At 52.3% G+C, this 12,747-nt stretch overlaps 1 protein-coding gene across 5 annotated transcripts in view; it reads right to left on the bottom strand.

Annotated features, from left to right (window-relative positions):
• Nucleotides 1-10,883: 10,883 nt before the first annotated feature.
• RNF145 (ring finger protein 145) overlaps nucleotides 10,884-12,747 on the bottom strand; it is a 40,520-nt gene continuing 38,656 nt past the window's right edge. For all 5 annotated transcript variants that reach the window (XM_001233172.7, XM_046900439.1, XM_015293896.4 and 2 more), the window contains one exon: nucleotides 10,884-12,518. In XM_001233172.7, the coding sequence (XP_001233173.1) occupies nucleotides 12,090-12,518 (429 nt within the window). In that variant the 3' untranslated portion in view covers nucleotides 10,884-12,089. The remainder of the gene's footprint in view (nucleotides 12,519-12,747) is intronic.

The raw sequence follows: 12,747 nt of genomic DNA, 5'->3' as shown, positions 1-12,747 counted from the left end.
TACGCCATAGGTATAGCATAGGAGCAGTTTGGCCCCTGCAGCGTTTCGGCTTATTGGTCTTCTCCACACTGCTGCTGCAGCGGTTGTATCATATCCAGCCTAAATGCCTCCACGGTGAGATACATTTTGCAATTAAAAGCTATTTGCACCTGCACTGATTGCTCGTTTCCCAGGGCAGGGAGCTGCCGAGGGAGGAATAATGCGTTTGAATCGATATTCTGAGCGGTTGGCACAAACCTGTTATGGGGAATGGGGGACCATCTCCATGCCTTTTCCTGGATGCTGAAGGAGCAGCAGCACAGCACGGGCTGAGGGCACCTCTGCCAGGCGGGGACAGCACTGTGACAGCAACAGGGACAACTTCCCCCTACTTTCTTCCTTGCATGCACACACGTGCACAGGTGATGTGCCAGCAGCTCCAGCCAAGAGCCAGCAGAGCGGGGACAACGCCACGCTGGGCTTAGGGCAGCCTCAGAGCCACCGACAGCACTGCAAGGAGCAAAGGGTTAAAGCCCAGCTCCATCTCCATAGGGAAGCACGAAAGGAAAGCAGAGCTGGAATGAGGGGAGAGTGAGAAAGTCAGGGATGGGCAAAAAAAATCAAGCGGGGAGGGCTGGCAGCTGGCACTGAGACTGCAGTGCCCCATCCACCCTGCAGGAGCCAACAGCTCCATGCTGGGGCTTTTAGATAAAGAATTCCCATGCAGTCAGCTCTGACTTTCTGCAGGCCGGGTCGGATCCATGGCCTGAGCACACCTGCCCTGCTGCTGGATCCGCAGAGCCGCCCTGCACCGGGTGAAGCTGTGCCCTCAGTGTGAGACACGCAGCAGAACGTACAGACCTACAGCTGCCGTCTGCTGCCAGTGGGGATGGGTGGGGATGGATTGGGATGGGTTCTGCTCCTAAAATGAGCGACAGCCACATGGGGATTTTATCCTCGCAACATAAACTCGTGTGACGCAGCTTTGCTTCAACAGCAAAGACAGCTTAAAAACGGCCGGGAGGGGACGCGGCCACAGCACCTCTGGTTGTGGCAGGGGAGGGGAAGGCATCCCAACAAGGGGCTGCAGAGGACACACAAACACCCTGAGAGGCTGCAGGTCCCAGAGCCTTCTGCCATGGGAAGGCCTCTCCTCCCCTACATCGCTTCCAGATGGGCCCAAGGCCCTTCTCATCCCTGGCATGGGTGTTTTCCATCCTGCCTCAGCAGAGGGACGGAAAAGCCCAACTTCCCTCTGCATAGGTCCCAACGCACGGAACAAGGGGTAGGAAATGGGGGTTGCTGAGAAAAGCCCCCTGCTGCCTCCTTCCCACCCCTCACCACAGGACGAGACACCTGAAGGGCCCGTATTGCTCTGCCCAGAGGAGGGAGATGGGCGGTGGGGCCGCGCTGATGGGAGAAAGGGAAAATAACTTCTGGCTTCGAGGCGGGACAGAGGGGCACAGAGCACCGTGGGCTGAGTGTTTACCTGTGTTTTATGCTGGTGTGGAGAAGGGGGCTCGGGAGCGTTTCGCTCGTCGCATCCTCCCCAGCACAGATGCTTTGCACAGGATTTTTTCTTACATCCACACTCCTGCGTTGATCCAAAGACTTCCCAGCCACAGACGGACCCGACATCCTCCGGCAGGTGAGAGGGCTCAACCACCAGAGGCATTTCATTCCTCCTCCCCGCCTCATTCCTGCGGAGAAGGAAAGAAAAGGGCTCATCCACGGGGCTGAGGATCAGCACACAGCCTTCGTGCACTGCGAGGGGAAAGGTGGGACGCGGCAACAGCCTGCTTTACACAGCTGCTGTGAAGAAGCATCAGCAGGAGACCTGAACGGGAGCACGCAGAAACTTCCTCCTGCTGCAGCCCTGCCCCTGGGGACAGAGGACACCCCGGGCCGACCCTGAACTGGGACCAACGTCTCCCCGCCGTGCCGGTAAACCCCTGCGGGGGCACCCCCGGAGCCCAGCCCCCCCCCCCTTCCCTCGGCAGCTCCCCGGGAGAAGGGGAGGCGGGCAGAGCCGCGGGGCTCCCCCAGGGACAGCCGGACCTCCGCTGCCACTCGCGGCCCCGGCGCTGCGCGGTGCGGGTCAGGGCAGCAGCGCCGCGTGGTTACAGCGCCACCTGGCGGCCGCATGGGGCACCTCCAGTCCCGGTCCCGCGGGGTGAGCGCGGCGCTACGGGTGGCGGAGCGCGCAGCACCGCTGCGGCTCAGGGATGCGTCGGCTCCGCCCGTCCCCACACCCGGACACCTCCCGCTCCTACCGGCGTTGGCAGCCGCACCCGTTGCAAAACGGCAGATGAGCCCTGCAGATGGAGAACGGCTTCCCCGTGCCGATAGGAGCAGCTGCAATCCGGCTCCGTGCATCGGTGGAAAGAGCACTGTCCCGACAGGGATGGGCTGCAGAGTTCTGGGCCGCGCAGCACTCCCCCAGGCCTGCAGTACCTTTAAGGCTGGCTGTGCTGTCTTATTTTGGCAGCTGCTGGATGGATCGTGGCTGTTATTTTATCATACTTAAAATCTTGCCCTGATTTTACACGTGGTCAATTCAGCAAAGCATGTAAACATGGGCCAAAGTGCTGCCCACTTTGGGGAGATGAATGTGGGTGCAGTGAGGGGCAGCAGAACCTGCCTGGGAGAGATGAGCTGCTGCACACTGCATGGAGGGGATTTAAGCACCCCCTAAAGACAGCACATGCTTTGCTGAATCCGGGCTGAATGTGATCAGAAGTATTTAAGAGATTCAGGGGTATCTCCTATTGAACACTCATCTGAACTCCAGGGATTTTGCACGCTGGGATTTTCACCTTTAAAGGTGCTCACAAACATCCTGAGCAGTGCGCTCCAAAATCTCGGGCTCCTCCTTCCCATAGGGAAGCAATAAGAGACACCTGTCAGGTTGGCCAGCATTACATTCATTCTTTCTGGGACTTCACTGCTCAGGGTTTGGCTGCTCTTGCTGACCATTCTGAGACCTGTTTGCTCTGGAAAGAACTCCAGAAGGCCCCACGATTTCAGCAGAAGCAGAACGAAGCTCATCACTGGGGCTCAGATGTGGCTGGAGCTGAGTGCGTACCCACAGCCAACGGGGCTTTGCCAGAACACAGCATAGGAGCACTTCGGTTAGAAAGGATTTTAGGACACAAAGAGGAACTCACTTCTTTAAACTCTCTCCTGAGCTTTGGACAACCCGCAGTTCAAGTTCAGGCTCTGCCTTGTTCGGAATGTGGGATCCCTCTGGCTTTATCTCTGTGCAGAGCGAAGGCGTCCCAACGCACCTCCCGTGTTCCTTCTGAGGATCTCTTCTCCAAAACATTCAGCCTGTGAGCAAAAGCAATAACAGGTGTGAGACTGCGACAATCAGAGCGCCCTCAGCATGGGGAGGGAGCACCATTTCCACTGGGAACACCGCGTCAGCCACAGCCCTTCTCACTAACACGGGGATATCTCATCAGAGAGAAAGTGGGCTGAAACATCCTCCTGAATGGGAAACTCCAAGGAAGCGCCCTTCACTACCTGTGCACCTGCACAGGGATTGGGGCGTCGCAGTCCCCATCCAAGCACAGCTCCCCGAGTCTTCCCTGGAGGGCAGCCGTCCCGAGCAGCGTCTGCACGTTTGTTCCGCTCACACACACCCATTGCGGATGGCACACAAACGCTGCTCGCGCTTCCCAGGCAGACGGTGGCGGGGAGGCTCACACCGCACACACCTCACACTGCGGGGCTCAGGAAGCAGCAGCCGCCTCCCAAAAGGCGGTGCAAAGCTGGAGGAGCGACTTCCTGCAGTGCCGACACAGAGCCATTGTCGGGGTGTGATGGAGCAACTGCGAAACAGACGCAGCAACACCAGCGGGGCTGGATTGAGGCCAGGGCACTTCAGGCGACTTGTAAAAAGTTCACAGCTCCTTTAATGGCCCCACCTGGCTCCAGCAGGACCTCTGCTCTGCCGGGGAGATGCTGCGAGGGAAGCGATGGCTGAGGCGATGTGAATCAGGCCGGTCCCTCCCGCATCACGTCGGTCTGGAATAGCTGTTGACCTGATGGAGTGTTAATGGGAACATTTATTTGTTTCTTTATCACTACAAAGATGTCATATATACTTACCCTGCTGCTGCCACCGTTCCCAAAGGGCTGTCAGCACAAGAGCCGTTATAACACAACTGCCGGAGGTAATATTTTTTTTTCCCCTCACACATTATTTCCTCAAATGATTCTGTAAAGAGAGAAAGAACCGGGATATAAAAATCGCCGGCGAAAGAACAGAGCAGCACTGTGAGGCAAAGCAGCCTGCCTGCCTATGGGGAGCACCAGCACAGCACAGACCGGGCGCAGGACGGTCCCACAGTGCCACATGAGGACGTTTTTGGGTCCCGGGGCTCAGAGGGGCTCTCTCCCCCCACCCACATATGTGAACGGGTCGGGTTCATACAGCACTGCCCTATGTGGGGAGATGGGTGCAGGCAGTGCTGCTCTTCCTATTTCTGGATCACACGGGAGCACGAACCCCTTCAAAACGCTTTGGTAACGGTCATCAGCAAACAGAAATCAGAACCTGCTTTCACCTGTGGCACAAATCGCCACGGCACTGCCTTTGTGTCACACCCTGGCTCGATGGTTCAGGGAAATCGCTAACGGGGCCTTTTACTGCTGGGTCACCAGTTCAAATCTGGCTCTGTCGGTACTGACCAGGAGTATCTGATGAATGTTTGATGACGTGAGATGAAAATACGGGTTTCCATCCATTTATCAGTAGAAAAGCCCTTCAACAACTCCAGCTCCTCAGTGCAGACTGCAGCAGCAAAGATGCAGCAGTGCAAAGCGAGGGCCCCTCTGCAGCCCAGGGCAGGGCAGGGCATATGGCTGGGACAGCTGTACAGCCCCCGTGTCTGGCAGAGCCTTCCTGGGGATGAACCAACCTGCCCTGCCCTGCACTGAGCTGCTGCAGCCATGGCACAGCGTGGGGAGCCAAGCCCTGTATTGTTCTCAAAGGGAAAACGACCCTGCTGGGCTGGGGAAAATGCGAACGTAAGGAAATCCAGAATGCAGGGCTGGTTTCTTCCAGTGCCAAATGGAGGCGTTCATAATTCTGCGAGCTGGAGAGCTGTTTGAATTTCTCAACGTTATGACGCTAAGCAAACTGAAACTCAAATGTCAAAGCAACGGGTCAGAAGGCAGTAATAGCCCTTTCTTATTTTCTTGAGTCAAACAGTGATCCAACAGGAAAATACGTTAGTGCCTAATTCAGCACCTTCAGCCCCCCGGGAAAGCACACAGCATTGCACGTGCGGCACTGTTGGGGCCGGGGCAGGGATGGCCATCAGTGCAGCTGTGGGTCCTCTGTCCAGCGCCGAGCCGTGCCCATCCACAGCCCTCCATCACCTCACCTTCGGGGCTGACCCCCTCAGCAGGGGCAGAACACAGGGGGCGGGGGCAGCTGGAGGTGCCGGCATTGCCCCAGGGCTCCACGCCGCACGTCCCGAAGTAAAGCGATGGGAAAACTCACATCCCACGTAAACTCGGCTAGCGGAGCTGCTCAGCCCTGCCGAGGGAAATGGAAGCAACGTGAGAGCCACCTGGTGGGAGCGGGGAGGGGCTGACTTCACTGCGGTGCAGATCCAATTGAGGAAGGCTGCGGGGCTGCGCCAGCATCGCTTACCTGGGTGTCACATCGAAAATCAAAGCATCCTTTTGGGGGACGACCCCTTCGATGACTGCATGATCGCAATCAGAGCGCTCCTGTGCTGCACTGCTGGGTGAGAGACGGAGGGGCAAGGGGAAATGGTTCCACGCTAAAAGAGGGGAGAGGTAGATTGGACATAAGGAAGTTCTTTACAGTAAGTGTGAGGCACTGGCACGGGTTGCCCAGAGAGGTGGTGGTGCTCCATCCCTGCAGACAGCCACGGTCAGGGCTGGAGGAGCTCTGAGCACTGACGGAGCTGTGGGTGTCCCTGTGCAGTGCAGGGAGTTGGACCAGATGGTCCTTAAGGTCCCTTCCAATTCAAACCATTCTGATTCAGTGATTCGTTAAGGCTGCAGAAATGACCATTTCCACACCAGCTACAAAATAATTACCCATAATAACTTAGTGATGAGCTTTTGCCTTTAAATTATTAACACAGGTAGCCAAGAAAATCGTCGGTTTGAACAAGTTTAAATCCAAGTGATAAATGCCAAAGCTGAGCTAAATGACACCAGCAAATTAGCAATTAAAATACTTGTGCAAGAAGGCAAAAGCTACTGTGTGCAGATACTGTATGCAAGGAGCTGGAGAGCAGTCGCCCATTGGAGGACATTGGTGGACAACGGCCTCTGTTTGCATATCTCAGCTTTAAATCCCGTGCAAAGAGAAGAGGCAAAAATACCTCAAGCTGTAACTGAAGCCGGACAGAGGCTGTGCTGGGATCCCAGCAGCTCCCCACGTAGCCCTGGGTTCCATGGAGGAGAAATCCTGACCCCAACCAAATTATTCCTATCACATAAATCTTTATCAGCAGGGAGGTCCGAAGACAGACATCGGTGAGCCTCCAACGGCTCCAGGAACAGACCTGGCTTCACTGCCTGGTTTGAATCCAGTGGGGGAGAGCAGGGGAAGGACCTTCCAAGCTGAAAGAAAAATAGCAACGTCAGAGCAGCGCTCTGATCCCCTATGGACGTGAATCCCTTTTTTCTTCCCAGCAAACTTTGCAGACATGAAGGCTTATCACAGCATCAGCACCTTCACTTGGCACGTAGCTGCTGCATTTACATTTGCAGGCTGGCTTTCTTTTTGGTTTTGCTTCCTTTTTCTCTCCCTACCCCCTTTTTTGGTGTTGTTTTCATTTGTTTGCTTAATGTTTCCCCCTTTCTCCCGTCCTCCCTCCCCCCCCCCCCGCCGTTGCCGCACTGCCGTGCACGGAGCCGCACTGCCCCGCCGTGGCCGCCGCTGCGGCACTGCGCTGCTCCTCCTTAACCCCCCTCACCCACACACCCCTTCCTCCCACCCTCCATCCTCCTGTCCATCCCGGCCAGATCTGTGATTAAAAAAGGGAAATGAAGCCCTCTGGAAAGCACTTTGCAGACTTAGGCTTTGGGGAAGCTTGCACTGGCAGCAGTGCACACACACCCAGCTAACGAAACCCCCAAATCACAGCATGGTTGGGTTGGAAGGGACCTTAAAGCCCACCCGGCCCCATCCTCCACCCTGTGCTCTGCCCCCCATCAGCTCAGGCTGCTCAGGGCCCCATCCCACCTGGCCTTGGGTACCAGCAGGGATGGGGCACCCACAGCTCCGGGCAGCAGTGCCAGAGCCACACCAACCTGAGTAAAGAATTTCCCTCTGACATCTCACGTAAATCTCTCCTCTTTCTGTTTAATACCATTCCCCCTTGTACTATCACTACCTACTCATGTAAAAAGCCGGTCCCCATCCTGCTTGTGGGCTCCTTTAAGCGCTAAGTAGGACCTCCTGGCTCAGCATACATCCCTCATCCACACCCGGGGAAAAGGTGACCCCATGGCTGCCCACAATTGTTCTCTCCAGCTCCAAACCTTTGGAAGAACACCTGGAACTCATCAGACCCAACTTACATCCAACCTGCTGGGAGAAAGGCATGCAGGCTGAGCTCCCATGGAACGCTTTGAGCCGCTTCAATCCATTCCCATTGGCACATCCCACAGCAGAACTCACCCAAAGCAGGGCCCCCAGCGCTGAGCTCAGCAGTGAGCTGACACACGTGGCTGCACCACCTTACTTACGTATCAGAGCCCAAAGAGCACTGAAGAGTCCCAGCAAAACTCAACACATCAGCGTGGGTTCCTCCCGAAGGTCACTTCTCACCACCTGTGCAAAGGGAGGGTATTTCCAACCTGTTTTTCAGCAAGGGAATTGGATTGCCTGTATCCAAAACTCACCTGCACGCACGAAGGTTCCATCCTGCAGCCTGCTAAGGCGCATCTTGTTTCCAGTTCCTTATTTCCCTGCACCTATCAGCGTGCCCTTTCCAACACGGAGGGCCTTTGAGAAATTAATTTCCACCAGAAAACAAACAAGGGCTGAAACAGCGGATGGAGGAATCCGTCTTCCAAGGACATTTCCTTTCAAATTGCACAATGTGGCTCTTAGCAAGGAAAATAAATAAAACTTAATCCCCCCTGCATTCCAGCTGGCATTTTTTCCCCAAGCAAACAGCAAACAATTCAATGAGAAGTCAGACTATGGTCAATTAAGGGAGCGTGTATCATTTCACTTATAAATAGCCGGTATCCATTCACAGTTGATTATTTTTATCCAATTAAGCCCGTTTTACATTTTAAATTCCTATGAATGCACTCACTCACCCACCTCCCAGCCCCAGCCTTCTCACATCTGTTGCTGCAAAACTCTGCAGCCCTTCTGCTCTTGGGCTGTTGGTGGCTGAAGCTCTCTCAGCTAACACAGATTTACTTAAGGATGTGGATTACAGCCTCCAGGAAGCAGCAAGCACTGGGGAAGTCGTGCCCAATTGCTTGCACTGCTAAGGGGTTTCATATATTATTACTTTATTTTGGGCTGGTTGGTTATGGGTGCAAACTGTTTTCTTTTCCAGCCTACTGAATCAAAGACAGTCATCTTTAGGTTTGCGTGTGCGTAAACATGACATACTTAATATGTTATTGATAAACTTACTCCAAGTTGTAGGTAGAGGCCTCAGCATCCCACACTCCACCTATTTCTCCAAAAGCCAGCTGGTGTTGGCTTTCAGGACAGTATCACCACCTCAGAGCCACAGAATACATTGGCTGAACCGTTCAGCAGCTACACGACAAATCCCTTGATGAAAACACATGGAATTTGCCCACCAGAGGATCCACGTTGGCACTGGATGCCCCCAGGCATGGCCAGCAGTGTCACAGCCAGCAGAGAAGGCTCCTTGGGCTCTGGGGAGGTACCGAGATGTAAAATAGCCACAGCCAAAAGGAAAAATAGGCATTGTAAGGAAAAAAAAAAACCCTCAGGAGGGGGGCAGTGGTAAGCAAACCATGATAGCTTTAATGAGATTGAAGATAAATATCACAAAAAGCAAGGATCAGCTAATTTTTCACCTTATTGCTGCAGCACTAAGAAAGACTGAGTTCGAAATGGCAATAACCAGCACCTTCAATGTTGCAAGAGAAGGCAAAGAGATGAGGAGAGAAAGTTATTTGTGGGCCTCCCCCACCAATATTTACACAGTGAGGTCAGAGGCCTCCACAGCCCTTTGCACAGCAGCACAAAGCAGCAGTGCTTCATCGACCATTCATTCTCAGAACCTCCAGCCCACAGACTGAGGCTGTGCTGCGATGCATCCCCTGCTGCCAACCTTCCTGCTGGTGCTCTCCTGACCTGAGCCAAGCCCAGCCACACCAGCTTCAATTGAACTTCTGTCCTGAGCACCTTCCCCACAGTATAAGACAATCAGTTCTACTTCCCAAGCGTTTTCATTTTAGACACACATGAACTTTCTTGGGTTTTGTATCTTACTAGATGGAGATGATCAAATGAACCAAGTGGACTCTGTTCCCATGACACCACCTTGCTGGAAGCATCTTTTGAAGCCCAAACGTTTGTCCATCACACCACCATCAGGAGGGCCAGAAGATGGCAATTGGAAGCCTACAGTTACACCCCAAAACTTACACATAGCTGCAGAGAAAAGAAAATCAAATCAAGCAAGCACAGTCCAAGAAGCAGCTCTGCACCTCAGATGTTAGGACTGTTTGCCCAGGTGCTCTACAGAGCATCAAGACAGGGCTCATTTCATTCCTTTCCACTCTGTTCCCTCACAGCCTTCTCTCTTTTCTCCTCTTGCAAGTTGCACAGATTATCTCATCTGCAAGGACCAACCTGAGTTTTGGCTGTCCTCACTTCATGCCTGCACTTCCTGATCTGTATGCCAGCTCGCTTGGCTTATCAGTATTTTTTTCCCCACCCACTCCCATTCCTTGCAAGCTGATTTCTAAGTTGTTTCTAGAGCTAGCTGAGCTGTGCACTTAGTTTGGTCGAGAGCAGCATTTCTGAGCTGGGAGTGGGGAGAAAAAAAATGAACACCCTCTGCACTTTCTGGTTGAGCTGATATTACCGAGCAGTTCTCCAGCAAACAGTTGGGTTTGGTTCACCCCAGTGGTAGCCCTGTGGCATCATTTCTCCTATGAGACAACACACGTCATTCAGGCTACCTTACAGTGCCACACCTGACCATTCTGACCTGCACTCCTGGCACAATGCATGTGTTGAATCCACTGCAGGCCTGCTGGTCCTTAATGAGCAGTTTCCAGGTACACCCACCTCTTACCAACGCTGATGTAAATCCATAGTTCTTTCCTCTGGCTCTTGCATTATCAATTAGCAATGAATAATTTAAGGTAGAAATTAGTGTTCTTTGCCAAGAGATCAGTTAGGCGGAGGAACAGGAGGAGCTCAGATCACTGCAGTAGTGAAAAGGAAGAGTTCAAGAAAAACGTTCTCATCAGTTTTCCTTGCCAACACTACAAGCTTTTATCAGAAGTTTTGCAATGACAGGTGAGGCACAAGGCAAACCTACATTCTAAACCAGATGCAAGGAAACAACTGAGATACAGAATCACAAGATGATGCAGGTGACACTTCCATCCCATCAGGTGAGCACAGGTCTCAGAGGCAGTAAGCAGCCTGCATGGCCTCCAGGAGCAAATGTGCCTTAGCATTCTGCTACTGATCCATACCAGCTAAGATTTGTAAAGAAATGCCTTAAAGGACCAGATCCACCTCCAGCCAGGAGGTACCACAACACACAGTAAAGAAAAGGAGGGAGTGAAAGCACATCAGAAGTCCCACTGATCTCCACAGGTTACGGAGAGCTACTGTTCCAGAAGAGCCTCTCCTTCTTGGAATTCCAGCATAAGAATCACATAACCAGGTGTAAAAATCTTCAAATGTAATTTATTAAGACATTCAGCTATGTCTGTCAGTCTACATCCAAATTTACTACTAAAAATAAAATAGTATCACATTTCACATTAGGAATACCGACTTTGAAAAACACTTGAGTCAAGCCTATTGTATAAATAAGTGACTAATTTCTCTTCATATCAAAATTCACATAAAAAAATTGCCTGCCCCCCTACTCCCATCTATTTCCCCACCCCAGTTCCTAGTTCTACTTGAAGCCATGATGAATGTAAAAATTTAAGTACGGACATGTCCTTGTCAAAGAAAAAAAGGTGCAAACCTATTAACAGCTTCAGAAGTGGCATTTGCGGAGTCTGATCATACACAATAATGTACTCATTCCCAAAGTGCAAATATCGCCAGAGTTTAATACTGTTTTAATTCAGCTGCAAGAATTAAACATTACACAGCACAGTACTGCAAGGCCTCTATCCGTGCCCTAAAACTCATCCCACTTCCCTCCTGCACACGGTAGCGGAGGCCAAAGCGTTCATTAGAGTTTTAGTTTACTTCATGCAGCCCAGACTGTGCCCATTATTAGCAAAAGTTTCATATACATCAAAATATTGAAGACTCCATCATAAAAGTCAAGAGTCACTATAGATTACATGACTTAAAATGCAGTTGCCCAACCAAGAACACCCAAAGCATATACATGACGTATTTAGAGTGCTTCCATCTTCTAGTACAATCACTGCCGTTGTATCTTTGATTTTTTGCTTACGTGCCATAAAAAAAAACTGTCAGTAACCAAAGCTGCTCCTCAGCCAGAGACCAGCAACCCACTGCATTTAACACCCCTCTGGGACGCTGGGACATGTGGTATTCGATACCCTCCTCAGCAACAAAACAAAAGCCAGCGCTTTGTCTGTCTGTCTACAACTTCCCACAGACCTCCCGTGCTTCTCATCCCTTATCTACGTCTTGAAAACACTCTTTAACTTAGATTTTCAGACATCCTTCCTATGCCCGCAGTTCAGAGAGCTTCTGGAGTCATTTCTACTACATCTCACTGGAGTTACCTCTACCAAGCAGCCCACGAAAATCAGCATAGGATATTACATTTTGACCAGCATTAACAGCTAAACTTCTTTCACTGATGTGGAAGGATAGGTTTTCTTCTGAGTCAAACTAGGATCTCTGAAATGTGTTTGTTCCCATGTCATCCTTCGTCACCTTAGAGCTGGATGCTAACCCTCGGGTCTCGAGTGGGGCACCCCTCTGGGGCTGCCATGAGTTCTGCAGCGCACGCTGCTCCCTGGCTGGCCTCGTATGGGCTCGTGCCCTTGTCCACGTCCTGGAATCCCTCCGTCTCAGCAGAGGCCTCCAGGCTGTCCTGTCCATCACTCTGACTAGGGTTGTCCCCTGTATTTGGCCCACTGTCTTGCTCAGCGCCGGGGGGCTCAGCCGCATCTCCAGGTCTGACATTTTGCTCTGCACCAGGATTTGGCTGTGGAACTGGCTCCGGCCCCAGTCCTTGTAGCTGTGAAGGGCTCTTAAGCTGGCAGTGGCACAGAGGGCAGGTTTCTTGCACATACAGCCATTTCTTCAGACAGCCCGCATGAAAAAAATGGCTACATGGTGTGATCACAGCCGTTTTCATGTCCTGAAAGACACACACACCAAAAGATTATTGGCAGGCCCATTCCTCTCACCCTGCACATGTCCTGCTTCATCTCATGGGAGCAGCAACCACAGAGGAGACAGAAGCAGTCCCCAGGGCAAGTAGGAGAACGTTCCTTGTTCACACCCACAAATTCACACACACGCATCAAGTACGTGCCAGGGCTGACATGGATTAGAAATCAGATATTAGGCAAAAACCTTGTTTACAA

The sequence above is a fragment of the Gallus gallus genome, chromosome 13 (genome assembly GCF_016699485.2).
Source record: "Gallus gallus isolate bGalGal1 chromosome 13, bGalGal1.mat.broiler.GRCg7b, whole genome shotgun sequence".
NCBI classification, from domain to species: Eukaryota; Metazoa; Chordata; class Aves; order Galliformes; family Phasianidae; genus Gallus; species Gallus gallus.
The sequence above is the reverse complement of the archived record's forward strand: the minus strand, read 5'-3'. Positions and strand labels throughout refer to the sequence as shown.